The sequence below is a fragment of the Sinocyclocheilus rhinocerous genome, unplaced genomic scaffold, assembly GCF_001515625.1.
Source record: "Sinocyclocheilus rhinocerous isolate Xijiao unplaced genomic scaffold, SAMN03320098_v1.1 scaffold97, whole genome shotgun sequence".
In the NCBI taxonomy this organism is placed as follows: domain Eukaryota; kingdom Metazoa; phylum Chordata; class Actinopteri; order Cypriniformes; family Cyprinidae; genus Sinocyclocheilus; species Sinocyclocheilus rhinocerous.
The window spans coordinates 236371-261505 of record NW_015666183.1 but is presented as its reverse complement, the minus strand read 5'-3'; the positions used below and the strand labels follow the sequence as shown (position 1 = coordinate 261505).

At 37.0% G+C, this 25135-nt stretch overlaps 1 protein-coding gene across 1 annotated transcript in view; it reads right to left on the bottom strand.

Annotated features, from left to right (window-relative positions):
• Positions 1–25135, bottom strand: part of LOC107732053 (calcium/calmodulin-dependent 3',5'-cyclic nucleotide phosphodiesterase 1C-like) — a 56917-nt gene that overhangs the window by 31463 nt on the left and 319 nt on the right. The window contains exon 2 of the mRNA XM_016543288.1: positions 22501–22527. Coding sequence (XP_016398774.1) covers positions 22501–22527 — 27 coding nt within the window. The remainder of the gene's footprint in view (positions 1–22500; positions 22528–25135) is intronic.

Below are 25135 nucleotides of genomic sequence, written 5' to 3'. Positions count from 1 at the left end.
ACAGATTTATAACAGGATATCAATTAGAGGCTAAATAAACACCAAAGACTTCAGATATATATATATATATATGCCTATAATTTTGAAACACAAATAATAAATGAGGCTCAATCATCTATTAACAAACATGCGTGTTTATTTTAGCACTTCCGTCAGTGAACACACAGCCTGCAAAACACTAAAATAAATATCAAAACACTATAGAACTCATTATAATCAGTGATGCTACACTGGATGCGGCGCGACACGACATGACAAATCCCTGACAGTTAACTGCCTCGTCCTGTTTATGAGGTACTGACACAAAGTTCAAATGTCCTGTGTAGACAGACTCAACCTGTTGCGACGCGGCGGTGTCGCGTCCGGTGTAGACACGGGCTGCGTCCGAAAGCTCTAAAATGCTGCCTTCGGAGGCAGCATTCCAAGGCAGGAAGGCATCAAGGCACGTCCGAATCCAAATTCTTCTTTACTTCCTGTCTCCAGAGGTACCTTCTTCTGATCTAATTTTGAAGGCAGCATAGATGTATCCTTCACTGCCTTTGATATCCCACAATCCTGTGCATTCCATTCCGTGACGGTTGAGCTAAAAAATAAAGATGGCGTCTGAAAGCTGGAGATGGTTCTCACTGCAGAACACAAGGGCCGTTTCTCAATATGCGTTCTTCAGCGATCTTGCGTCCTTGTGTTCTCACTCTACGTCATCATTAACCGTCGAAGTTCAATTCCAATTCTCAAGAACGCAAGTACAGAGGACGCATGAAAGTTCCCGGATGTGTTCTTGATATCGAGGATGCATCGAGTGCAGACTTGAGAGAATCGAGCCGTTAGAAATCCCAGAAGACGCTGCGGCCGGTGTACGGAAGCCTGCAAGCTTTAAACTCGCTCTCGCAAATACTTGACGGCTCTCGAAAGTAAATATTTATCGTTTTGTTTTGCTTCGTTTTAATAAAGTTATAAGACCCGGAGAAAGTCTGCAGTATTTTTATTGTCATATTAAGACATTTGTTTGTAATGTTATGTTATATTTATGGTTCATTGGCCTCTGCTTATGCTGTGACTATGTGGTCAGTTAAGCAAGAACGCAGCACATCTCAATTCTCGTAAGGGTGCGTTCTGTGTCCTCGCGTCCTTCAGAGTTCGTTATTCCAAGGAAGCTTGGCAAGACCGGTCTCCACGAGAATGCAAGTCCGTTCTTTGCGTTCTTGGAATTGAGAAACAGCCAAGATCCATGGGGCAAGTTTGGATCCAGATCCAACTCCTCCCACCTTACATATACCTAAACCTACCCGTCTCCACCCCCTGATCCCTAAACCCACCCATCTCCACCCCTAAACCCACCCATCTCCCCCCCTAAACCTACCCATCTCCACCCCTAAACCTACCATCTCCACCCCCTAGATGTGGATCCAACCCCGCCCCCTGGATCTTTGTTCTGCAGTGAGGGGCTACTGGAAAGTTGCGTTTGGTGGTCAGTTTGTGTGTAAATGTACATTTCTGACTAACTTTTTGCACTTTTGATGTATTATAGTAATTAAGTATTCGTTGTTATCACCAAAACTCGTTCTATTTTGTTGTAGATCATTAAACCGGTACGCTGCCTCTGAAGCCTGTCCGAAATCAGTTTCATGAGGTGCCTTTGTGCAGAAACGCTGCCTGCAAAGTCATTGCCTCATACGGCAGCGAGGCAGCTGCCTACGTTTTTGGATGCAGCTACGGTTCACTGTTCCGCCGCCAAGCAAGCGGGCACATTAACTCCTCGTCTGCACGCGCTCTCTCTGAAATAGGAATCGTTGCCACATTTCTTGTTAACATCATCCATTTATCGCTGTCTCGTTTGTATTTGGCCAGTTTGGAGAAAGCCTCACCAAACCTGACCAGCCAGGCGTTTGCGATCACGGGAACTTGAAGACACTTGTATGAACGCGGAGGGGTGACATGAATGGAGATAGCTCTAGATCGGCAATGTATATTTGGTTTCCCAACAAGGTCCATCACCCAACACAAAATTAATTTGCTGAATGCAGAATAAACTGCATTTTCCTGCGCTCAAACCTGCCAATCTAAAGGAAATTCTGTGTATGGCATTTGAGGTAATTTGTGAATTAGGCTACCGTAGACTTATAGTCTAAATAAAATTCGTATTATGCTTGTTATAGAGACGTCCAGTGCACTATTGCCGGTGACAGTAGACAAGGTGACACGGTTGTCATGGCGACCGTCACAGCCCTATTCAGATCATGTTTCACCAAAAAATCAAAAAGAAATTCCTACACTACTTTGAAGAAAGAAAATATTACCCTACTTTTGCATATTTTTATGACATTTAAGCACATACCACCACTAAAATTCTCATTCCTGTAAAAAATCTAATATTTATTAGTTTACTTATTCTATTTAATGAAAATCATGTCTAAAGAATTTTTTTTCTTTAAAAAAATTAATTGTTTAAATTATTTTTAAAATTAAAACCAATTCAACAAATACAACCCAACCATGATTTATACTTACAATTTTACTTAAACTTACTTTACAATTTAAATAATACATGATAATTTTCTGCAGTGAGTACAGTAATGAAAATGACATTTCTCTGAGAATATTCTGAGAACATGATCAAAATAATGTCACAATTCAATCTTAACGGTCCCCAAAACAGGCTTAGTTTCAGAAACCCGCACAGACCTCTCTAATCTCAGAGGTTTAACAGATAAATCTCTGCTCACCAGACCAGAGATGGATCTGAACCCGTCAGCAACAGGTTCAGTGTGTTAAGCCTTTCCAAAACCAAAGCACAGTGGCAGATGAAGCAGAAAAACCAATGTTGGGCCGATCTTCTCAAGCTCATCGGGTTTAAACCTGTCTGTAAAGCACAACACTGTAAAAGCTCTATAAACCCTTTAATCAGGTTGGGGAGAGCAGGACTAAGTGTGCCGTAATCCCCTTTAACGGCTCTCTAATTGGATTCTAGCAAAATTACTCGTGCACATACAGGATTGAAATGATGTCTGTGGCTCCAATAGCGTCGCTAACTGAACTCTGACAAATGTGTAAACCAGCAACCAAAAAAACTGAAGGAACGCACATCTGCCCGGATTAATCATTCAGGATTATAAACAACACATTCCTGGCACATCCACTAATAAAGCCTCATAATATCATGTTATTAACTTAAATGATTTTAGCAAATGGCTGCAATATAACAAAGAGTGAAAAATTTAAGGGGGTCTGAATACTTTCCGTACCCACTGTAAGAAGCACTATAGTATTATCACAAAGGCTGCATATTAGATGTAATCATCCACATGTAACTTCACATATTATCTATTTTAAAACCTTTGACGCAGAGTTCAAAAAGCGTTACATCATTCTGACAATTGAAAAAAGGTTGTCTATTGCATTTTCCTCAGTAAATGATGCTAATAGGTCAAAAAAGAAAAGAAAATTTTAATATGTGCAGCCAATTTCCTTAGTGAAACAGGATATTTACATTGCAAAAAAATTATTTTACTCATTTACACTAATGTTTCCTAATGTGTAGGGCCACAGAAACATCTCTGGTCACAGATTTGGACGTCTCTGCACTGTATTAACCAAAAGCAGAAGGGTCAGACCGACCTCCACATCCCTAAAACACTGTCAGGAAGATAATAAACTGATCAATAGAGCCAGAAACAAGACAAAGAATAACAGCAAAGAGAGAATGATGAGGTACTGTAGAAGAAAAGAAACAACAAACCCCTTTCAGACTGACTTAAACATGTCTACAATTAAAATCAGGCCATTAACATAAAAAAAAAACTTTTTTGGCTATTATTAAATTTAATTTGATAGATGCTTAAAAAGTGACTTCTTCTCTGTCCTTCTGATGACCTCTCATTGAGTACGTTTACATGGACAACAATAATCCGATTTTAACACGATTAAGACAATACTCTGATTAATTAAGAATCTACCATGTAAACAGAGATTTTTAATTATCTTAATCCGGCTAAAGTCATATTCGAAGTAAACAGAAATCGAATTAAGACATGTGGAGTATTCCTATTTTAGTCATGTAGACATGTACACACCTTAATCACATTATTACCATTGTGTAGGACTTTTCGGCGCATTTTACGACAGGATACACACACGGCAGTGGTCAACCGTTAGTGTGCCATTAATCGAACTATGTACTATAACATGTAAAACGGGAGCATGAAAGGAATATTCTAAAAGCAACTCATGTAAACACCTTAATCGTAATATTGTCTTATTCAGAATAAGGTAAATAATTAGATCACTGATGTCCATGTAAACGTAGTCTGTGTGTGCCATACTAAGCATGTCCAGTCAGATTACTAGGCTCTGGACATGATGTCGTCATCTAAGGTTTAGTTTATAACAGGCCTGAAAATTACACTGACACTAAAGCGCAAAACACACACAAGTCAGCTGCACTTTCTCGCCCTGGAATATTAGCATGCGCATGTGTCATGGTCTATGATGGCTGCAATTTTTCTTTTGCATGCTTTATCATCCACCAGGCAGAAATGAAATACATCAGAAAAAAAGTAGAAAGGTAGAAGTAATCATTTCAGATTTCAATCAAGGGATAGTTCACCCAAAAATAAGGATTCTGTCATCATTTACACACCCTCAGGTTGTTTCAAACCTGTATTTCTGACTTACTTTCTTCTCCATACAATGAAAGTCAAAGGGTTGTTCAGACCCCCAATGTTCTTCAAAATATCTTTTTTTTGTGTTCTGCAGAAGAAAGAAAGTCATACAGGTTTGGAACGACATGCAGGTGAGTGAAGACTAATTTTTGGGTGAACTATCCCCTTAATAATTAGGTTCAGGGTTTTGTTTGAATGACTTAGCCAAAGTATGAGCAGTAATAATACCGATGCTTGCCTTAGCAAACAACACTAATTACTGTAACAATTATTAATAGTCACTTTTGTGGTCAGGTCTGTAATGGATTGGTTTGTAACTCTACACTGCACAAGGACAACTAGCAGTCACGGTCAGGCTCAAACCTCCAGAGATAAATGTCTGGCTTACGGTGCATTAACTCAAAGCGTCGCAATACGGCACATCACAGGACTGCCCTAATCCTCTCCAGTCACATGCAGAAACTATATGTACACACACACACACTCACTATGCACACAATGGGTGGCGCAATCATTAAAGAATTCAGTTTATCAGATTCACTCCATCTGTCAGACATTATTTTCACTCTGTTTGTAAAACACTTAGTGTCCTGTGTCTTTTCTTATGAAGCACTAAAACAGATGAATGCATTAAGCAGGTGATCGGAATATATAAAGTAGGTGATAAAGAGACTTGAATGCTTTTGGTCTGCAATCTGTTCATTGGTTTGGCAATGGAAGTGGGATGTCAGCTTTGCACGTTAAATATAGTTTATAGACTATAAACATCAAAAAAGAAGATGGATAAGAAAGATTGTCTAATTACTAAACCAACAAATGTGCGCAAAGAATTATGGGTATGTCAGTAAATGATCAACAGAGGAGAATTTGTGAGATAAGAACCAGTGAAATATTTCTAATTGTTATCTTGCTGACATGGGTTTTGCCTCGATTCTCTAAAACATAATGGTCAAGATTCTCTAAATACCAAACCTGCAAATGTGTGCAAAGAATTATGGGTATGTCAGTAAATGATCAACAGAGGAGAATTTGTAAGAAAACGAGATAAGTAGAGATAAGAACCAGTGAAATACTTCTAATTGTTAACTTGCTGACATGGGTTTTGCCTCGATTAATCCAGAAAACATCCACATGGGGAGGGAGCTGGAGAGATTATGGTAGTTTGTACATGCGTGACCCAATGAGAGGATCAGAGAGGGAAAGTCCAGTGCCATTCAGCACTACTACACACCACTTCATCTTAAAACTGTGACACATCAGTATCAAATAAAACATTACAATTTCTGGAAATTATCTGTTCAATTACAGTTATAAATTCAAATATTTCAGTGAAGTTACAAATTAAGATTTCAGTGATATTTTCAATACTGCATGCTCCAGTCATAAACAGTAGGGCTGGGTAAAAATGTGTAAAACACATGACTTATTTGAGTCAGTCCTTCTACTGAATCATTCTAAACAAACAAGCAAACAAACACAAACTCAGAAACCTATATTTGTTATACATCATGGGAGTCACATGTGAGTTTACAACAATACAGTTTAGGATTTTATAATAATTCTAAACAACCTCAATTTTACACAAGAAATTAAATGTAACTTTTGGTTGTTGATTTTTAAATTCGTAATATAATTTGTAATTTTTTTTTTATAATAACGACTCATTAATATTGTTGTAATATATCAAATTAGAAGTTTTACAGCAATAGATGAGAGAATTTCCTTCATTTACAAAGAAAAATGGGCACTGTTCCTTAAATCTACCCAAACGAATCAGAAGAATTCAATCATAATTTAACCAAACCGATATTGAATTAAATCAAAACATTAAATCAAATCAAGGGCTTGCGAATCAGAATCAATTTGAATCTGAAAATGCACCCAAATGAATCAGAATTAAACAAATATTAAATCAAATCAAGTCAAAAATTTTATCAAATTAAGTATTCAATTAAATCAATGGCTTATGAATCAAAATAAAGTCAAATCTGTAAATGTACTCAAATGAATCAGATCAGAATCAAATTAATATCAAGTCAAATCAAAATCAAATAATCAAATCATATTGAATTTAATCAAAATAATCATTCAAATTTAATCTAGAAATGTACCCAAATGAAACAAAATGAAACTAATATTGAATCAAGTCAAAATCAAATCAAAGGCTAGTGAATCAAAATCGAATCTGGAAATGTGTATCGATACCAAGTAGGGCTGTCAAAAAAGAAATTTGAATTTCGAATATTCGTCCAATTTAAAATAAAAATCCACATTCGAATGCAAAAACGTTGCATTCAAATTTTAGGTGTGCATCAGGCAGCCTTATCAGTGGCGCACGAGATGAGATGACGATGTAAGTGGCGTTGCATTTTAATGTTTTTGTTAGCCTATCCAGTTGAAGCCACTAGATGTGGCGCTGCTGCGTTGTCAATTAAAAATATTGCGGAAAAAGAGAACATCAATGTGGAGAAGATCTTGTTTACATCAAAACTGAAACCAAGCCGTTCACAAAGAACACATATTTTGAGCATTTTCTAGAGGGACATCTATTACCGTTGCACTAGCATCTCGCAAAAAAGGAGCCGCATGTTTAGAAAGCCATGTAAATTAATGCAAGTTTAACTTTTTTTTGGGATCAATTTTGTATTTATTTTACATATATAGGGTCACATACAATTGTCCAAAATCATCTTCACAATAAACAGAACAAGCGGACCCTCTGAACCAACCACCAGCGGTCACCCAGCGGGGTCCAGGACACATTACAATACATTGCAATCAAATCAATTTACATAAATAATATCACAATACAATAAATAAAATAATAAAAATAAAATAAATACAAAAAAATGAATAAATGAATACAGATACAGTCTGCAACATAAACTCAGGATAAGTAGAGTAGCACCTAGATCATCAGAGGTTTGAAAAACCAAATTATACCCCAAATTAAATTCTACCATCTTGAAGCATTTCTGTCAATCCATCTGCAACAGCTTTCCATGCCTCAAGGGTTGAGGCTCTAGCTTTGTTTATTCTGGCTGTTGAGAGTTCTAACATTACTATATCATGAAACTGAAGTAGCCATTGTCGCACAGATAAAGTAAAGGGAGGGAGCCATCTTTGTGCAATTATCTTTTTGGCAGATGTTAGTCCTGCCAGTCAGATCTTTCTTTGTAGCTCTGTGAAACATAACCTGGAATCATCATTTAGAAGAAGCACAACTGGTTGCACTGGTATATCTTTTCCTATCATATCAGAAAGTATTGATGATTTTTTCCCCCAAAACTCATAAACCTTTTCACATTCCCACACCATATGCATGAATGTTTCCACTTGTTGGTAGGGACAAAAACTACAGTTGGGACTAGGAGATGATTTAATGAGGAAACGTTTCTTTGGTGTCCAGTACAATCCATGACAAAATTTGAAATGAATTAATTGGTGGTTTGGATTTTTTGATGCACAGAATATATTTTTCCATACCGTCTCCCAATGCAAAGTTTTTCAAGTTTAACTTTGAAAAAAACATATATCGAGACTTTATGGCGGGGGTTTTTACCCATCCCACTGCATCTCATGTTTTTACATGAAAAATGTATTCTGTGTGATTGGCTTTCCGCCCTTTGTATTAAACTGATTTGAATTTTTGATAATATTTAAGTACAAAATTCGAATTTAGTTTTTCAGCCATTTTGACATCCCTAATACCCAGCCATAATGAATGGGAATGCTAACAGTTCTCCAGGTATGGACCTCCTCGGTCTGCTCTGGAATATTAGCATGTGTCATAGTGTATGAATAAGGTACTTTCAAAATCCTTTGACTTGTGCTTTATTAAATTTAAGCGAGTGGTGAAATCTGCGAACAGCTGTGCTGAAAAACAGTGGGATGGAAAGAGATTTTGGAGCTGGCACTCACAAAAAGGGGCGACTTGGGCTAATTTGAAGTGACCATCTGTGGCATAATGAAAATCATGTTTGCAACTTTGAGTCTCTTCACGAAACAGCATTTATCCACGCTGCCACGGGCGTACACAATGCGCTGGCAGCTTTGCAATAAAGTGCAGCTTGTTTATCGAGCGAATGCTAAGCGCCAGTCCGGGACACAATATCTCACAAATGTTACTGCGGTATGAAGGTCAGTCAAAGCTTCAGGTTACAGGTCATATGCTTACTTTAACTGCCTTCCTAAACTAAACAGACACAGGGCAGATGGAAAAAGATAGATAGATGGGAAGAGAGAGAGAGGAATTCATTAAATATTCAACTCCTATTTTGTTCAGTAACCCTTCAGTGGAGACGTTAGATTGATAATTGGTGAAGATTCAACCGACACTGAACTGTCACTCAGCCCTAACAATCCCATTTATCCTGAACCCCCTCACATTTCACTCTCTGGTGACGACATGAAGGTCACTGATACACAAAAGTACACGATCGCTCACGTTTGCAAGTGCACATACACACTTCGCTACAGGGAATTTAGATTATTTAGCTGATTTGATTAATTGCACATAACTAACTATTCAGGTTCACTTAGACAGCTTTGAAATACCACCTGGGTTTGACTGTACTGTGTGTTATATATAGCCGTGGAACAGAACAAAACAGGGTTCCATACGACTATGAATCCATAACCTTGATGTATGACCTGGTCGCCCACAGCCAGCCCCCACAAACCAAGCAAAAACCAGCTTTACTGATGGTTATCACAGTAAACGCTTCTGTCTACATGCTAAACCAAGTACTCTATGTAATTCATTAAAATTCATCTTCTTTGCTCTTATTCAGGATTAATGACCGCAGGTAATCTGAGGTTGAAGATTTGAAGCACTAGAGGAGATAAAATACAGCTTTAATGATTTTTCCACATCTGAGAGTAAACCAGGGCATCAGATGATTGCAACAACAACAAGTAGAGAAATCACAAGAAAATTATGTTTCTTTGCAGTGAATGAGAACGAAAGAGCTGAATATTCACTCAGGCATTCAAAAGTTAGGTCAAAAAGATTTTCTTTTGAAAGAAATTAATAATTTTATTTATACAGAAATATTTTATATTTTATACAGAAAAGATGCATTACATTGATAAAAGATATTTATAATGTTACAAAAGATTTATATTTCAAATAAATGGTTTTTGTTTGAAATTTCTATTTAATAAAAAATCCTGGAAAAAATGTATCATGATTTCTACAAAATACTATTAGCACAACTTGTATTCAACATTGATAATAATAATCAAATGTTCTTGAGCAGCAAATCAGCATATTGGTATCATTTCTGAAAAGTCATGTTACACTGAAGACTGGAGTAATGAAGATAAAAATTTGGTTTTGCATCACAGGAAAAATTACATTTAGAAATCGGTTATTTTAAATGTTGCTGTATTTCTATCAAAATAAATGCATTTATTAATTCTTAATAAATGTTCTTGATCTTTTCTGACACAATTTGTCAGTAAAAATTATTCAAAATACAAAACCTATCTTCGCCTCTGAAATGTCACAGGTGGGGAAAATGATAAAGATCAACCATATAAAAATCATGCATTTAATTGATGCGTTTATCCAGTGTCCAAGCATTTTATCAGTAAAAATAATGACAATAATAAATAAAAACACCACAATTTATAATTTGTATAATTATTAATATTTATGTTATTAAAAATATTTATTTTTAATAACACATTGTCCATATATATATTCTTAATAATTTAACTTCATTATAATTTTGTAATAATAACAATAATAGTCCATTGTCAGATTTTACTGGTGATTTGACATACTATTAAAATAACAGTATTATGAATCAGCCAACACTAATTTTATTTCTATCCCCTTTGACATAGATATGGGGATGCAGCTACTGCCAAAATTGCCACTAAGTGGACTGACTTGCCTTTAAGGACTTTGGCTCCATGTCTACAGTCACTCAGTTCCTGCTCAGAGCTCATGTAAAGTCCTGGCACTGCTGGACTGCGATGAGCTCTTGGCAGAAGTTCCAGAGAATCTGTCCAGTCTGGGAGGAAGAGCCCTGTTCCTCTGTAACCGTGGAGACAGAAGCAGCGGTGGCTCATGGGCGGCGAAGCCAATGATGCTAACAGTGGGTGAAAAGTTTAATGGCCATAACAACACACCATTTACTGCCCGTCATCCCTAATTAAGACCAGAGAGGCTTGTGTGGAATTGGCCAGGATGGGGAAACTCTAAATACAGCCGCTGTTGTCTGTTGAGCAGCTGGGCAGACAGAAACAGTTGACTCTGTTGTGTCTGTTCTGTCCAGGTCACTAATTGTCTCAGTGGCTGGTGCTCTGGTGCGAAGGCAACGAGAGGTTGACACAACATTTGCCAGGTCCATCTGGAGTCTTTCAGAAAGGTCCAGACCTCCAGAATGGCTCACGGGGGACCGAATCAATGCCCAGTCTGATCTGATTCATTCACATGACAGGATATGACCTAATATATAATAGAATTCCAGAAGTGCACAACTGACCCTTTGTTAAGCTCCTCCCATTTTGGATAATATACTAAGAGAAGCTTTACAAAGAATTTCACAAGAAAGAAAAACTTACAATTTCAGTAAAATGTACTCATTAAATTGAAGAAATGGAATGGATATTATTGTTACTTCATGAGATGGCATTACAAAGTGTTTTATATGTAATTTTTCTTAAATAGAAATGATTAAATTACATAATAATGTGATTACAAACTGTAGAGACTGTGAATCCGAATTAAGTAACACAATGAAAAGAGTGAAAGTGAAAAGAAAAACACCTTATTTGAAACCAAATATGGGCAGAACAGTTTCTAATGTTTCCACAATGTTATTAGACTTGCATTAGAAAAAGAGAAAAAGCTGGTCTGAAAATACATATCATGGACAGCTCTTCGGTTTGTACTTCTAATTCGTGACCTGCGTTTTGGTTTGTTCTCTCTCCGCCTTCTTCACTAATCGCGCAACGCCGCACGTCTTACGCCTTCCGCCGGAACGAATCCGCGTATGACAGATAACGAAAGTGAGAGAAAAATGTTTATTACATTTGAAATATGGATATTTTTCTTACAAAAACTCATGGATTCGCTACAGGGGGCCTTTATTCATCCCCCGAAGTCGCTTGAAACACGATTTACACCTTTACAAAGCTTCTCTTGCGCATGCAAATTTAATTTACGCTTACAGTCTTATGTACACTTCCACAACTCTTACCCTGCGTATGCAAATCTTTTTGACGTCATTCTACCTTCATATATAACTCCAACTGGATTCGTCTGAAAGAAAGAAAGGCTGAAATGGCGTTTGGTCTCGTACTGTATCGCGTACCTTGTCAGTGTCGTGCGCTTTGCTTGGCCATTTGTTGGGATAAACAGGAAAGTGTGTCCAGCTGAATTCAATTTGAGTTTTGTTAAACTAATTAAAAAGAAGCTTAGTTTTTTGGATAAAAGCGTCTGCTAAATGACTAAAAGTAAAGTAAAGTAAAAAAGAAGAAAGTCATATACACCTAGGATGCTTCGAGGGTAAGTAAAACACAAGCTAATTTTCATTTTTGGGTGAACTAACCCTTTAAGGTTTGATTAGTCAGTAACATTTTAAGGCAGGGCTTGGGAAAGTAACAATATAAACTGACAGAACTGTTCCTAATGTTTCCACAACGTTTGCAACATTTAAACAAATAGGACTGTCCCAAATTTATTTCAGAAAAACAGTAGAAGTTGGTCTGATAATATGATGGATGGCAACAGACGGTAAAGGGATAGTTCACCCAAAAATTTAAATTACCCCATGATCTACTCACCCTCAAGCCATCCTAGATGTATATGACTTTCTTCTTTCAGATGAATACAATCGGAGTTGTATTAAAAAATGTCCTGGCTCTTCCAAGCTTTATAATGGCAGTGAATGGAAGTTGTGATTTTGAAACAAAATAAAGTGCAAAATCCATCATAAATCATGAGAGTACCATGATTTACTCTCATGATTTATGATGGATTTTGCACTTTATTTTGGTAATTTTCATTTTTGGGTGAACTATCCCTTTAAGGAAGGGCTGGTCTGTATCATTTTAAAGGCGGGGCTTAGGAAAGGCTAATACAACAATGTTAACTGGTAAAACTGTTCCTAATGTTTCTACAGTGTATGCAACATAGGGCTTCAAAAGACTTACACCAGAAAAAGAGTAAAAGTTGGTCTGATAATATGGCAACAGTTTCTAAGGAAGGATTTCAAAGAAAGGAAAACTTGAAATCGCATCATATGACCCCTTTAAGGAAGGAATGGTCAGTAACATTTTAAGACGGGCTTAGCAAAGGCTCAATTCGAGGCAGCACAGATCTTAGCTTAACTCCTCCCCTGCTATGAAAGCTGATAAATGTCTGGGTTTAAGGTCAAGAGCTTTGTATTATTGCAATTATGATTCTGATAGGTCATTATGCCACTGATTGGACATTTTCCACGCTGTAAACTCAGTTTCACAGTACGTCACTTTGCCAGCTATTTCCACGTAACCAGACATCTTACTTTATTTCACACTGAGGCCATCAGGGCTCCATTGTAGATTTATGAATATTAAAATGAGTCTCAGCACTGAACGCAGATTCACTGATAGCACCTTAATAACAGAATATATCGTTGTCTATTTCTCCATCAACCCATTTCTCACTTTAGCCCGATGGCAGTACCCAGATTTGATTCAAAGCAGTCGTATTGTCTGATTTCCAAGAGCCAAAGCAAAGTCAAACCTGGCACTGATCATCTGAAACATTTCCAAGGCTGGCAGAACATACTGAATGGTTTAAATTATGCTGAAATGAGTTTCAGTAAAACCATAAACCCTTCCATCCCTTCTCTTTCCCAAGATGAAGTTAAGACAAAGCGGCAGCCACGAACGAGTTCATCCTAACAGACTTAGCCAATACAAAACAGCAGGATCCCAAGTCAAAATGGAGAGCCTGGTCAAATTATGATAAACTAGAAAAGCAGGTACAGGAGCATCCCACGACCCAGGCCCTGGAGGAGCCCCATCGTGCACGATAGGTCATCTGCGGCCAAACTCATCACAGCTGTGCTGATTTTATGCAGCTGAAGAGCTGTGTGAGCTTGGGCCAAAGCCAGATCTGTCTGCTCCAGGAGAAAAGAGTGTTTATCCCCTACACAGTATTTTTGCAGTTGGAGTCGCAGTCGTTTAATCAGTATGCCCTACAGATATCTGCATGGGAATGAAGAGCAAGGTCAGAGGTCACCGGTATATCCCTCATGCGATAGCAATGACCAGGAGCAGTGTATTAAAGAGTGTGCGAATGTGCTAACCTTCACAAGCAACTACAGCCTATTTAGTCAGCAAGATGATATTTCTCTTTGCAGATTAAGTGGCACGGAAAACACAAAAACATGGGATGAAAATTGTCGGCTGGTGGAAGGGGGAGATTTATTCACTAATACCCACACAACATGACATTTCACTACAGCTTTAACAGGTTCAAAGCATCTGCATCCCGGATAAACATCCCTCTGTATCGCCTGATTATTAATATTGCTTACCTCAGGGTGGGGAATGAGTGACAGGGAGCGACAAATCATTATTTAAATTAGATTTTTACTCTTTCAGTACAAATGTTATTGCCACACTGCAGAAAAATCCTTAACAAATGTTAATTTCTAAGTTAAAACATCTCAACATTTTTTAAATAAGAAAAATTTGCTTAAAAAGCAACACATCAAAAACGGTTTTACTTGTTTAAAAAAATTCAATGCAGTAAAATAAAACATATTCATCTTGTTAATCTAATAAATTAATTTTGTTGGATGTTTAGAAACATTTACTGCAAAAGAATTTGCAAAATGCAAGTCTATTTTTTCTATCCACCTGAAAAAACCTAAGTCTTAACACTGTAATTATGAACATCGGACCTCTCCTCAATAAGCCATGATAATTTCAGGTATAATGTTTATGGTTTTATAACCCGACATATTGACTCCTTCAAGAAGCACCACTAATAACAATGTTTGCTCTTCTAAGGGATTACATATAAGACAGAAAGGATTGTGAATATACCTCATACCTGCGTATTCATAGTCTGCAGCTGCAAAGCCTAACAAATCCTCAGTGTTTTGCGTCTCATCAACCGGCACAGAGAATATCAGCTTTAGAGAAAAGCTCTCCTAACATCAGAGTTAAACACTTCAGATCTCCTCATGCCTGAGTGGCATTTCCAACTAAAGGTCTCTGCCAGAGACAGATAATAAAGATGCCGTTCTCCCGTGACAGATACTCTCGAGGCCTGCTAAAAATGTAAGTAAAATGGCTCTAAAATAGAGTTTGATGAGTCTCTGGCCTCATAATTCCCCATAGAGGAAATGAGTCATTATTTTTGCAGTTCTGTTCGGTGACACTAAAAATGACACATTTGTGACCCTGGACCACAAAACCAGTCTTAAGTTGCACGGGTATATTTGTAGCAATAGCCAAAAATACATTGTATGGGTCAAAATTATCCATTTTTCTTTTATGCCAAAAATCACTAGGATATTAAGTAAATACCATGTTCCATGAAGATATTTTGTAAATTCCCTACCGTAAATATATTAAAATGTAATTTTTGAATGGTAATATGCATTGCTATGGACTTCATTTGGACAACTTTAAAGGCAATTTTCTCAATATTTAGATTTTTTTTGCACCCTCAGATTCCAGATTTTCAAATAGTTGCATCTCGGCCAAATATTGTACATCAATGGAAAGCTTATTTATTCAGCTTTCAGATGATGTATAAATCTCAATTTCGAAAAATGGACACTTATGACTGGTTTTGTGGTCCAGGGTCACATTTCCCCTTTAAATGAACTAAATATGAAATAAATATAATTCAGGAGAGAATATGCATATGATTTAAGCTGATTGTAAATAATGGTTTGAACATCTGCCTCATTCTGCTCCCACGACCCAGGCCCTGGAGGAGCCCCATCGTGCACGATAGGTCATCTGCGGCCAAACTCATCACAGCTGTGCTGATTTTATGCAGCTGAAGAGCTGTGTGAGCTTGGGCCAAAGCCAGATCTGTCTGCTCCAGGAGAAAAGAGTGTTTATCCCCTCAACAGTATTTTTGCAGTTGGAGTCGCAGTCGTTTAATCAGTATGCCCTACAGATATCTGCATGGGAATGAAGAGCAAGGTCAGAGGTCACCGGTATATCCCTCATGCGATAGCAATGACCAGGAGCAGTGTATTAAAGAGTGTGCGAATGTTGCGGAGAGGCTTCTGGGTTTTAGCTTGCCTGAGGTGCAAACTGCTGATTTTCTTTGTGCTATTATTTCGAACACATCTATAAATCAGTTTGATAAACACAACTGAAGTCCCAAAGTCACGACTTTCCATCACAGTTATACGGTCTCTGTCCACACAAGCTATTTTTCTGCAAGTCATCCAAACTAGCCGAAGCAGAAACCGAAACTCAGGGGAAACAAGAAGACCGACATTACTAAGTCATGGCAAGATTAATGCTATGTTTGTTGCATTACATTACATTTTGAATTGTACAATGTAAAAAACATTTTCTGTGACTATTTACACTAAGTGCCAACAGCCCATCTTGTCAGCACTTGGCTATTTAAACTAACTTTGTCTGACTGGTGGATGGAAACATGGTGTGGAGAGTAAAAGTGCAGTCACATCTACTGTTGCTCTGCACAATTTAGTGGGCAAATTCTATTCATTTTCAATAGGAATCTGTGCGACTGGGAGTTTTGCATGAGGGTGAAAAAGTTCCCCAAGCAGATTTTGCTTGTGTAGAAGTTGGTCACACAAATTCGCAGTGATTAGCAACAGGAAACTGGTTGGTCTGAAAGTGACTTTTACGAGCAGTGCTTCATACATCGCTAAACACTGACAATGGAAAATGAATGATTTGTGCCCTCGAAAATTTGCCTAAATTTCGCAAATGTGACGCAAACTCGCGGCAATTAGCAACAGAAAACTGGTTGGTTTGAAAGTGACTTTTGTGAGCAGTGCTCCATACATCGACTGGCAATGGAAACTGACAATGGAAAATGGACCAATTCTACCTGCAATATTTTTGCCTGAATTTTGCAAATGTGACGCACTTTAAGGCCAGTGGATTTGGCTTCTAATGTGACCAACCCGAGTTCATTCCCCATTCTTCTCCCTTTTTCTATCACATATCAGCTTGGAGAGGTGTTTATTTTAAATTAAAAAGGAAGATAATATTTAAAAAAAGTGAAAATAAAGTGCCTAATGGGTATTCAATAGTAGTAATAAATCGCTTAATTATTGTTAAATTATTGTATAATTTAATTGAAATTAGAAGAAAAGAAATTAGATGGGACCTCATTTTATATATCAGGAATTGACTGGATCAGGAAAATTATGACAGCTTATATTTTGTTACTAATAATCAAAAAATATAAAAATAATACATGCCAGCATAGATATTAATATAATTTTTAACAGTATTTGTATTCATGTTAAAAAAGCGTGAACACATCAACTCAAAAAATGCTCAGAATGACTCAATTTATGGGCTCAACCAATTGCACAAGTTTAGGGGACGGACTATCTGTTTGCCTGACCAATTAGAGACAGGGAAGTGCTTAGGAAACCTGTTAAAAATAAATAAATAAAATGTAAAATAATTCACACAAGTGGTGCAGAAATTACACACTTAGCTTTAAATTATGTCTGGATATGCTTTTAATTCATTCCTTTAAAAAAAAATCCAGGCATCATCTTTCCCAATACTACAATATATCATCTTGCAGAGCAGATATATCAATCATAATTCAGGCAGTCTGAACCTCCAAAATACCTTTTTTTATTATGTCGGCAGGGCGGTTTGTTATGATGTGCATGGAATTCATCACAAATGAATGCTAGTCAGCACCTGTATCCCATTATTGTGTGGGAGCAGCAGGGAATGAGGGGTCGTCGTGTGGCCGGAAGGGATTGCTCCCTGCTCTGGGAGATAAACCCAGACTCATTTCTGCTCTCCATCTCACTGCCAGCAAATTGAAGGACAGATCAGAGCGAAGCGTCCCCGCAATCGGCACTGCACTCTTCAACAGAACAGCACATTTAATCCCTGCAAACCCCTGTGGGCACGGGACTCTTCAGGAGTATGGAATAATACGATCAGGGAAGCTCACTCGAGGTCTATACGGGAAGTGCATAAAGATAGACTAAAGGATGGCAAATGACAATGGCATCCATTTTGTCTCCCTGTTTTGTATTCAATTGACAAAACACACCAGCGACGGCAGCTCCCCGGGGAGGGCATTGGTGTTGTAAGGTGAAATCGCTTGTTAAATATGTCACTTTTTGACTGGAGTAATTATCTTGTTAATTATCAGGTGTGGGGGCTGTGATTCAATGGCTGTGAAGCGATCAATTAACAAGCTGAAATCAGTCAGAGGAGGCATGACGAGACAACACCTCAAGAGCCGAACGCACTCAGCTAGTGCAAGAAACTCACGAACGCCAAAACGCAGCTCTGGATCGCTGACTGACTCAATCGTGTGAGATGTTTTTGTGTAAAAAGTCTAAACGCTCCAATGCGAAAGAGAATTTTCATCTGTCGGTGGTTTCTAAATATTTATCTCCGCTTCATTCCAACTTGGAAAAGCTAATCGGCTTCACATGTAGTCTATCAGAATGACACAAAGCTATGAGGAGAAGAAAGTTGAACGCGGACAGACTGTTGGGTTCAAACCACATCAAAGCTAGTTTCCACACCACAAGAAGTCAAAAAGAAAAGAGAACCTCACGATAACGTGTAAACAAACCCCATCTGCGCAGGGCTCTGGTGAGTTTGAATGCCCCAGTGTTCATTACGCCATGTGTGAAAAACAGATTGAAGTGCCGTCGGGCTGCAGGAGCCTGTAATAGCTGTGCTGCCTCTGACTGGGAAGCCAGTCTTAATTAGATCATCAGAAAAGGCCACAATGATGGCTGTTATACACTCCCTGGATTCAGTGGCTCGGGTATCAGTTTGGGTCAAAATGCCAACACTGGACAAAATGCCAGTGGCAGTACAAACGTATTGCCAACCATTTGCCCCTATAAATACCTGAATGATAAATATGAGGTATGGAAAAAAGCAGCGCTGTTTTATCATACTAGATACATTTGAAAGCAGGCGACACAATGACACTATGGACACGGTCCGTGTCACTAGTTAAAATTGCTTATTTCTCTGGATTTAAACATTCTTCGAAACATTTGGGATAATGTAAGAACACAAGTCAGCAAAATATATAACACTGTTCTAGTGGTTTTTGGATATTTTAATAAAAAAATCTTACATATTGTGCCTTTAAAGAAGATTAAAAATCGCTTTTGTCCTGGCCAAGATAGGCAGCTAATAATAGTTATAACAATTAACAAGTTTCAAAATCAAATACGCAAGTTACAATAGCAATAAAATATAAAGCATTAAAATACAGTGAAAATAAAATAAGAGTGCGACATTAAAGATAAAATAAAAAGTAATTTTTTCCTGTGATGACAAAGCTGAATTTTCAGCATAATAACTCCAGTCTTGAGTATCACATGATCCTTCAGAAATCATTCTAATATGCTGATTTTCTGCTCAAGAAAAAATTGTTCTGTAAGATTTTCTGTTCTGTAAGATGTTATCTTCAAAATTCTGCCAGCCAACTGCTCCTCCCCATCAAAAGCACTGTGCACTAACCAAACACTTAACATCTCTTCAACTACATCTGAGAAGTTCAACACTGTAATGGTGATCTAGACCTCACCAGTCAACTTTAAAATCAAAACAGCATCGAGAAATGACTAATACTAAGAGGTCTGTAAGAGAAAGACTAGCTGCCTGTCTTTTTGAAGCACAGTAAAACAGTGTGAAATGTAAATAATAGCCAAATGATAGAGATAGGTTGGCAAACTTATGCACATTGGACTAATGAAGATCAACTTCTTCTAGTCTTTTGATAGGAAAATCTTTAAAAAAGTCCATCACATCTGTATGCCACACTATCTCCTACAGTCCTTCCGACAGTCACGCAGCCCATCACATTTAGTTACGAGCTGTATGGCATGCCAAACACTGCCCTACCCAACTCAAACCACAATGTATGACCCACTGATAGTGTGTAGCAGACCATTTGGCCAATGCTAAAAAACCCACGAAACCTGTGCGGTGTGACCCAATTGAATTTGAATGTACTAGAACTAGAATGTGGTTTCTCTTGGAGCTATAAAATACATCACACATGCTTACATTCAGCAACATGACACACTTTTTTGCCATCAAAACAATAATAATTCCAAATGTCAGTGAGGTTGCCAAACAATGGACTAGGTGCTGGTTTGGTATATAGTCAATGAAAGATATATTTTACATAAATTTATTGGACATAATTTAAATTTTGCTATCATTTATCCAACCTCAAGCTGCTACAAACCCTTATTATTTTTATTTTTTGCCAATGGTCATTGGTTCTTGGGTCTTAAGGTCATTGCACACAGAGTCCAAAATTCTCGTCCGAAATTTTCGCACGTTAAAAAATAAATACGACCTTATGTTGTGTCAATCATGTTTACACACTGCCTCCGAAACATTCGTCCGTCATTAAAAAATTCGGATGGGGTTCGAATTTCAGCGTTTTCGCATCCGTAACAAGCATTTTGATAGGAAAGGATGACGAATATGAAAAAAAAAACGCATACGAAAATTTCGGACTCAGTGTGCAAAGACCTTTAAACTCAAGATTTTCAGCAAGTAACAACTCAAAGTCACGAGTTGTACCAACTAATTTTATGGTGTTTTTAGGTCCTTTTTGGAGCTTTGCAGTACATCCATTTTTGTTAGATGAAAAAGAGTTGGAATTGCTTTTGAGTTCTTCAGAAAATAAATAAAAAACATGAGGATGAATAAATGATGGCAAAATACATATTTTTGGAAATTCCTTCAATGCACAGCAGTGTGGACGAGAGATTTATCTGAACACGCAAGAATCTCCCATGACTTAATCATCAGGAGACATAAATCCTGTGAAGGAATGGAGTGATGGTGATAATTACATCAAATTAAACAGCTGCCACAAACAGCCCCACCAGTGCCGTATTTCGCCTGAGAAAACGTCACTCTTCCCAATTCCGTATAAATATACACATAAGAAACAAATTAGGATTCTTATCAAATATTCTCACTCAATCTTCTGAGCACAAAATAGCTTTGCATAGCCAAACTTTGGACTATAGTGTGTAGTTCACACTGGAGCTTATGACAACCAACAATTGCCCACTTATATAGGAAGAGATTGTTTGACGGACATGTAAAGTGACCAAGCTGAGTTTGTTTTGTTATTGTGTGCCATTTAGAAGTTCATCAGAAATAAAATATTGTGCTGTCTAAGCTTGAGACTGGGCACAAAATAACTTCCCAAACTGGGTTTGGTGAAACAAAAATCATTATCAAGACAGATGAAAATGTCACATTCTCAGAAGTACAGTGATATATATATATATATGATCTGAAGTCTGAACGGCCCGTGACCTTTCACCTTGATGGGCTCATAAACTCCCTCAAGCCCAATTCAAACACACAAACACACACACTTCCCTCCAGCTCTGCACACACACAGTCATTGACATCTCCAACACTGCCCTGCCAAATCATCAAAGCCTGAAAAACACAGACATCGTCATGCACGCGCGCACACACACACACACACAAAAGACACAAGTGAGAAGGGAAGGACAGGCGTCTGCTGTTTATGTGTGTGTGTGTGTGTGTGTGTGTGTGTCTCACTGTCATTACTGACCGGTTAAAGCTTTTTTGGTTTAGTCTCTGGTTGATGTCAGAGGACATCTGTAGCTGTTCTATTTGGGTTGTGTTTTAGTGTGTCTCTCAAATACATTCAAATATAAACAGCTAGACTGATATACTGTATATGAGACATATAGCCTTACACACAGAGATAGACTACAGGGTAAAAAATATCACAAGTTTTCCCTTACAAAAAAGTACCATTGTATAGTGAAGGTATCAAATGCTAATGATACAGTACTTTGAAATATACTGTGGAACTGGATGATTAAAATATATGAACTGTAGTATTTATATATGGTACTTCAATGCATATGTTGATACATGTCCATTAAAATGCATCACAGTTTCCACAAAAGTATTAAGCGGCACAACTTTTTTAAAGAAATGTCTGACCAGCAAATCAGCATATTAGAATGATTTCTGAAGGATCATGTGACACTGAAGACTGGAGTAATGATGCTGAAAATTCAGCTTTGCATCACAGGAATAAATTACATTCCAAACTATATTAAAATAGAAAACTGTTATTTTAAATTATAGTAATATTTCACAATTTTGAGTTTTTGATCAAATAAATGCAGCCTTGGTGAGACTTCTTTCAAAAACACAAAAATAACCACTGACTAAATTGTAGTCATTCCATATACCATATATAAAATGTACTATGCATTATGGTATTATTATCTAAATCCTTCACTTTACCATCATGGTATCACAGCACAGTTTTTTAAGTGTTCTCATATGCTAATGCACAACTGCGCTCCATTCACTTGTGATAATGAAAGAAAACTGCTGTTTATTTCCTACTGACAACCAGTAATTAAACACAATGCCACAACCCTGTTCTGCTTTTGGAAAACCAGACCTACGTACAACAGATGTGGTTTCTGATTACAACCGATTTCCAGCAGAAAAAAACACCTCAGTTTATACAAATTGTTCGCAAACAGTTTTATTCGCTCATTTTCCCAGCTCATGTTTCATGTTGAGATGATGAGATCTGTTGTATTCACACTAGTCCGAGTGAATATCTTACCTCTGTGACGTCTTCTTATATTTTCGCCTGAAACAAAAAAATATGGACATTTCAGTTCAGGTAAATGCAAATTAGATTCAGTATATAAGGCCACTGGGGCTAGTTGTCACACAGGCATATATTTCAACAACTATATTTTTGAATCAAAAGTCCAAATACTCAAACATGTATTTTACCTTAAAATAGCATAATGTTTTTGTGAATTTCATGCATTTATATTCAGGCAATTTTTATATGTATATGTTGTTATTTTATTATAATTGATTAATTTCATTTCTGTTTAAAAATTTTTGTTTAATTTTTTAAATGTTTTTGTTACATTCATTTCATGAGTTGTTTTGAGTTTCATAATTGTCTCACTGTTTAAATTTGAATAAAAAAAAAATCTATTGAATAACATTTTAAATACAGATTTTTTTAAACTGCTTGCATTTCAAATTTCAAGACGTAAACAGTAAATCTTCAGCGTCAATTTCATTTCCATTTTGAAGGACTTTCTATAAAATATCAAGTGAATATCTAGCGGTTATACGGAGTTCAAATACTCAATTGATTCAAATGCTCGAATCAAGGCGCACATGAACATTTGTGCAAAAAAGGAAAACAATGACCCTCTTATGATGGACATCTGAACATTTGGTCATCTAAATCCAGTTAGTGCATGAATGCTCGCTCTGTTTTGCACGTAGAAAGGAAATGCCTCTTCTTTTAAAGCAGCGTTCAGTAAAACATCTCAACTGCAGCTGCTCTCAAGCCATATGAAGACAGACGTTCTGATTGGTCGAATTAGATAGATGACATCACCTTCAGAAGAGCCTAGCGAGACTAACACACAATCGCTGCTATTTACGTGATCAGCGACCTTTAACCTTAACTTCCTGTCATCTTCATCATCAAAACGTCTTCCTCTCTTTCTCTCTGCCCATCTAATCTACCGCGAAGAAAACGCCTGCCTTTATTACAGCCTTAAACTTTTATAGATATGTGTTTTTCTCGGTGTCCAATGGTGTCGACACGGGTCTCATTTCCCTTGGAGCTGCCAAGTGCACAATTAAATTCTTAATAAGCTCAATAAAATGGGCCTAAAAGGGAAATAAAGCTGGAAACAGGATGACTTCGGTTCAATCTGGCCCTGCTCTTGACCGGTGCCGTTATGACAATGTTGATGGCCCTTGTTTCTGGACAAATAACAGCTGTCTGACTTCTCCACCTGGGTTCAGGGACCCCAGGCTGACAGCGACTCCACTGTCACAGCGAACGCAGTTGTCATAAATCTAAAACCAAACCTGGAAGATATTTTGCCGTTTATAACAGGGATTAGCATTCAGCGGTTTAATGTGGAATGACACAGTGAAGGATTAGATCAATCACTGCAACGGCAAACAATAAAATCCCCTTGTGATAACATACATGGTCATTACTGTCCACATAAATTCAGAAGAAGCGATTCATTTCATTTATTGGCAAGAAATGAGATGGCCATAGGAAATAAGTTGCACATGCAGCTAATAAAGTCATCCCCAGGCATGTTTTTCTGCAACATTATACTCATCATTAGCACCTGAACTTCGCCTCTGGATCACAGGACAAGAATTCATTTTAATAAAACTCTTGTGTCTTCAAAGAAAAAAGGCGTGCAATTTTCTGATCTTTCGGTTTGGTCTATTTTGGTGCATTTATTTTCTTGATCTAGCTTCAGTGATAAGTTCAAACATTACATTTCCCTTTTGTAATTCCTCCGCAAATACTTGCACTTTGCAAATATTTTGTTTTAATATGCTGGATCCATTGGCAGCCTAGTTTTCAAACAAATGCATTCTAAATAGCGATCAACTGGAAACACTTTTAATGGAAGATGAGGTTGCTTTTGCGTCTGGGAACCGAGCCGCACATGAAGAGGATGTTTGTACTGAAAGTGAGCCGTTAACCCTGACCTGCATCTCACTTTCACAAATATGTCAGCGTCACATTAGATAGCCATCAACTGCAAATCACCCAATAAAAACATGAAAAGTACTATAAAAGTAAGTTTAACTCTACACACTTTCTACACATTTTATTCTTTTACTCTTTGCACTGTATAATTCATTTACTTAATTCTTAAAATTTAAGTTTAACTTTATTTTCTTAAAATTGTTATTTATTAACATTTTTATTAATTTAAATAATATAAATATTAATTTATTAGCTTTTTGTAATGTAAGATCCTTGTTCCTTGCTACTTTTATTACGACTCAGTTATCCGCACAATTACTTATTTTTGTTAAAATATTATACTTTTATACTTTATATTGCTATGAAATATTACCATTATATTGTGTAATTTGTAATAAATTATTATATCTTTATATCTTTACACTTTGTAGTGCATTATATTCATATATATATTATATATATAAAAAATAAATAAGTAATATTTTAAACAATTTATCTCACAATAATACTTTTGATTAATTCTTAATTTATTAGAAATTTCTATTCATTACAATGATCATATTTAATATTCAAATCCTTTACTCTTTATAATGTATCATTTTCATTTCAGGTTGGTTTTTATTAAGACTCTATTAAACATAATTTAAAATATTTAGAATTATAATAAAATATAATTCATCATAAAAATATGATTTTCTTG